This window comes from Pollachius pollachius (genome assembly GCF_949987615.1).
Source record: "Pollachius pollachius genome assembly, chromosome: 13".
In the NCBI taxonomy this organism is placed as follows: domain Eukaryota; kingdom Metazoa; phylum Chordata; class Actinopteri; order Gadiformes; family Gadidae; genus Pollachius; species Pollachius pollachius.
The window spans coordinates 519,473-524,472 of record NC_136946.1 but is presented as its reverse complement, the minus strand read 5'-3'; the positions used below and the strand labels follow the sequence as shown (position 1 = coordinate 524,472).

Below are 5,000 nucleotides of genomic sequence, written 5' to 3'. Positions count from 1 at the left end.
CCTCCTGGTTTTTGTTTGACCTTCTGTCTCTGACGCTCAGAAAACAGGAAACAATCAGTGGAAACAGACGGTAACCCAATATCCTGTAAATGAATGAATAAAATCACTAATTGCATTGATTCACTCCCATCTCCCTCTCTTTCTCTCCCCCCTCTCTCTCTCTCCCCCCCTCTCTCTCTCTCTCCCTCTCTCCCTCTTCATCTCTCTCTCTCCCTCTCCCCCTCTCTCTCCCTCTCCATCTCTCTCTCTCTCTCCATCTCTCTCTCTCTCTCTCTCTCTCTCTCTCTCTCTCTCTCTCTCCATCTCTCTCTCTAAACACAGTGGGACCCACTGTTGCCTAGTGACCATGTGTCAGGCTGTGCACACACAGGTTTGTTGACATTGTATTTAGCGCAGCACTGACGTTTACAGAGCAACGTGGTGAAGAACAGAAGTGCTAAACTAAGAAGCTAACTTTTGGATAAAGTGCTATTCATCGTCCCCGGGTGACTGACAGCAGATAGAAGGTGTATTCTGTATTCTGCCCTGAACAACCAGCTACACAGGCTAACCTGCAGCATGTTAGCATCACACTGGGGCTAGCATCACAGTACTAGCCCTTGAGCCAGTGTTAGCCCCAGCTGCTATCCCCAGTGTTAGCCCCAGTGCTAGCCCCAGCTGCTATCCCCAGTGTTAGCCCCAGCTGCTATCCCCAGTGTTAGCCCCAGTGCTAGCCCCAGCTGCTCTCCCCAGTGTTAGCCCCAGCAGCTATCCCTAATGCTAGCCCATGCTGCTATCACCAGTACTAGCCCCAGCTGCTTGCCCCCCTGTTAATCTTAGAGGCTATCCCCAGCTGTGAGTGCCTAGCAGCTAGCGGCTTGTGGCTAGCTGCTAGCCGCTAGCCGGTGGCGCGGTAACTTTGTGGGCCTGCTCCTCCTGGTTGAGGTTGATGAGCAGGAAGCGGGGGGCTAGCTGCTAGCGGCTAGCTGCTAGTGGCTAGCTGCTATGTACCTTTGCGGCCCTGCTCCTCCTGGTTGAGGTTGATCAGCAGAAAGCGGGGGGCTAGCTGCTAGCGGCTAGCTGCTATGTACCTTTGCGGGCCTGCTCCTCCTGGTTGAGGTTGATGAGCAGGAAGCGGGGGCTCTCGGGGCAGAAGGGCAGCAGGATGCACTGCAGCACGGCCGGCGCCACCGTCAGCGACAGCAGCAGCGGCCACAGCCTATCAGAGCCCAGCAGCACCTCCAGACCGAACACCTGAACGCAGGGGGCGGCAGGTGACCACCAGGTGACAGTCAGGTGACCACCAGGTGACCACCAGGTGACAGTCAGGTGACCACCAGGTGACCAACAGTTGACAGTCAGGTGACCGTCAGGTGACCGTCAGGTGACCACCAGGTGACAGTCAGGTGACCGTCAGGTGACCACCCGGTGACAGTCAGGTGACCGCCAGGTGACAGTCAGGTGACCGTCAGGTGACAGTCAGGTGACCATCAGGTGACCAACAGTTGACAGTCAGGTGACCATCAGGTGACCGTCAGGTGACAGTCAGGTGACAGTCAGGTGACTGTCAGGTGACCGCCAGGTGACCGTCAGGTGACCGTCAGGTGACCACCAGGTGACAGTCAGGTGACCGTCAGGTGACCACCAGGTGACAGTCAGGTGACCACCAGGTGACAGTCAGGTGACCGTCAGGTGACCACCAGGTGACCCTGCAGTGCCCTCAGCACACTGACCTGTGCGATGAGGATGCCGATGACCACGCCCAGCTGGTGCAGCGTGCCGAAGGCGCCCCGGAGCGGCGTGGGCGACACCTCCCCCACGTACATGGGGGTGAGGCCGGTGAAGAGGCCGCAGAACAGGCCGATGACCAGCCGGCCCGCGATCACCATCTCATAGGACGAGCAGATGGTGGAGAGGCCCATCAGGAGACCCCCGATCACTGCCAGGATGTTGACCAGGAACATGGAGCGCCGCCTGGGGGGGAGCACAGGGTCAGCCCTGCCCCTCTCTGGAGGAGACGCTGCTGGATTGGCTGGCGTTAGACAACGCCCTCTACTGGTTGGACACGCGCTACTGCAGGCTTCAGAGTCACTATACATTCAGTAGGATGTCTCTAGAAGAGAGTCATCTAATGAAGCTGACCTACATACGGTGTTGGGCGGGGCTCCTTTAAGGACGTCTGAGGGTCATAGGAATAAACACACTTCTCTCTTCCTCGTTAGTGAGGAACATAATCAATATGTCAGAGGTCATCTTGATTGATCTTCAGCTAAACACGACGCCTGCCCGGCAGCCAAGACACGGCCGCACCCAGACAGAACTGCAGAGCCCAGAGTGACCCGAGCAGGATGAGTCTGGGGACCAGAGCGGAGAGAATGTTCCAGAGAAAGGAGAGCGACTCACGAGCTGAGCAGCAGAATACAGAGAAGCTGAAGTCCCCGACGGAACCTCAAAATGGCTGCCCTCGACCAAACCTAACCACATCTAACCGGACCGAACCACATCCAACCAGACCTAACCAGATTTAACCAGACCTAACCACATCTAACCGGACCTATCCACATCCAACCGGACCTAACCACATCTAACCGGACCTATCCACATCCAACCGGACCTAACCACATCAAACCGGACCTATCCACATCCAACCGGACCTAACCACATCTAACCGGACCTAACCACATCTAACCGGACCTAACCACATCAAACCGGACCCAACCACATCAAACCGGACCTATCCACATCTAACCGGACCCAACCACATCTAACCGGACCTAACCACATCTAACCGGACCTAACCACATCAAACCGGACCCAACCACATCTAACCGGACCTATCCCATCCAACCGGACCTATCCACCTCCAACCGGACCTAACCATATCTAACCGGACCTATCCACATCTATCCGGAAGAAATCGATTTTTCACAATTTACAGGGTGTTTACATTGTCTCTGGTAGTTTAGGGTTTCCAGTGTTTCCAGAGGTATTTTACAGTGTTTCAAGTGTTATCAGTGGTATTTTAGAGTGATTGTTTCCAGTGTTCCCAGTGTTATTCCAAGTGTTATTCCCAGTGTTATTCCCAGTGTTATTCCTAGTGTTATTTCCAGTCTTCCCAGTGTTATTCCCAGCGTTCCCAGTGTTATTCCTAGGGTTATTTCCACTGTTATCCCAGTGTTATCTCCAGTCTTCCCAGTGTTGTTCCCAGTGCTATTCCCAGTGTTATTCTTAGTGTTTTTCCCAGTGTTATTTACAATCTTCCCAGTGTTATTCCCAGTGTTATTCCCAGTTTTATTCCTAGTGCTATTCCCAGTGTTGTTCCCAGTGTTGTTCCCAGTGTTATTCCCAGTGTTATTCCCAGTGTTGTTCCCAGTGTTGTTCCTAGTGTTGTTCCTAGTGTAATTCCTAGTGTTATTCCCAGTGCTATTCCCAGTGTTGTTCCCTGTGTTGTTCCCAGCATTCCCAGTGTTACCTGCCGAAGCGGTTGGCCATGACCCCCACGCTAAAGGAGCCCACCATTCCCCCCACGCTGAAGATGGCCACGGAGAAGCTCCACACCAGCGTGCAGACGCCCGGGGAGATGGGCTCCTTGTACCGCTCCATCCACGTCTGGTTGAAGAACGCACGCAGTTTCTGGAGGACGGGTGAGTGATGGAGGGGTGAGTGATGGAGGGGTGAGTGATGGAGGGGTGAGTGATGGAGGGGTTGATGATGGAGGGGTTAGTAATGAAGGGGTTAATGATGAAGGGGTGAGTGATGGAGGGGTTGATGATATTGATGGAGGTGGAGGGGGCACGGTTGGTAGATGATAGAGAAAGATAACATTATTCTGCCATGAAGAGGTTCTATGTTGGTAAAGTTTGATGCGTTTGAAACGTGAAACACGGATCTGTGAGCCTACCTGCTCAGGAGCGTTGATGACTCCGGTGTTGTACCCAAACTGAAGGGAGCCAATCACAGCGGTGGAGAGGGAGAACAGGAGGTACCCTGTCACTTGACTCTTCTGGAGGAGGAGGAGGGAGGGGGGAGGAGGGGGAGGAGGGGGAGGAGGAGGAGGGAGGGGGTGGGGGGTGGAGGAGGAGGAGGGAGGGGGGGAGGAGGAGGGAGGGGTGGGGGGTGGAGGAGGAGGAAGGGGGGGAGGAGGAGGAGGAGGGAGGGGAGGAGGAGGGGGGGAGGGAGGGGAGGAGGGGGAGGAGGAGGAGGAGGGAGGGGGGGAGGAGGAGGGAAGGGAGGAGGAGGGAGGAGGAGGGAGGGGGGGAGGAGGAGGATGGGGGGAGGGAGGGGATGGGGGGTGGAGGAGGAGGAGGAGGAGGGGGGGAGGGTGGAGGAGGAGAGTTGGGAAGATAAAGAGGCAGAAAGAACAGTGCATTATATAATATATGCATGACAACACACACATACACACACACACACACACACACAATCACGCAGACACACACACACACACACATACACACACACAACCCCTTTAATAGTGACTGAGAGATGTTAACTCTGCAAGGCTCCACCACAGAACCATCAGCAGACCCAGGCCCTGCTAGCTCTGTTTCCATGGTTACCCATCCTCCCGGGGCTGAAGGGGTGGGATCCAGAGGCCACGGGGGTCAGCTCTACGGCTGGAGCAGGTGAAGGTGGAGGACGTCAGGAGATAGGATGAGGTCATGAGATCTGATGATGTGATGATGTGATGAGATGGGATGATGTCATGAGATGGGATGATGTGATAAGATGTGATGATGTGCTGATGTCATGAGAAAGGATGATGTGATGAGATGTGATGATGTGATGAGATGTCATGATGTCATGAGATGTGATGACGTCATGAGATGTGATGATGTCATGAGATGTGATGAGATATGGTGAGGTCATGAGATGTGATGATGTCATGAGATGTGATGATGTGATGAGGTCATGAGATGTGATGAGGTTGTGCACCGTGATGATGTAATTGAACGTGATGTCATGTGAAGAGAGAGGCTGTGTGATGTTGCATGTCATGCGATGATGTAATGTGATGATGT

The 5,000-nt window shown here is 54.2% G+C and overlaps 1 protein-coding gene across 1 annotated transcript in view; it reads right to left on the bottom strand.

Annotated features, from left to right (window-relative positions):
- Positions 1-5,000, bottom strand: part of slc2a3a (solute carrier family 2 member 3a) — a gene marked incomplete at its 3' end in the record, with an annotated part of 12,727 nt that overhangs the window by 4,443 nt on the left and 3,284 nt on the right. Inside the window, exons 2-5 of the mRNA XM_079748982.1 lie at positions 3,881-3,982; positions 3,452-3,612; positions 1,713-1,953; positions 1,071-1,233 (exon numbers count right to left, since the gene is read on the bottom strand). Of these exons, the coding sequence (XP_079605108.1) occupies positions 1,071-1,233; positions 1,713-1,953; positions 3,452-3,612; positions 3,881-3,982 (667 nt within the window). The remainder of the gene's footprint in view (positions 1-1,070; positions 1,234-1,712; positions 1,954-3,451; positions 3,613-3,880; positions 3,983-5,000) is intronic.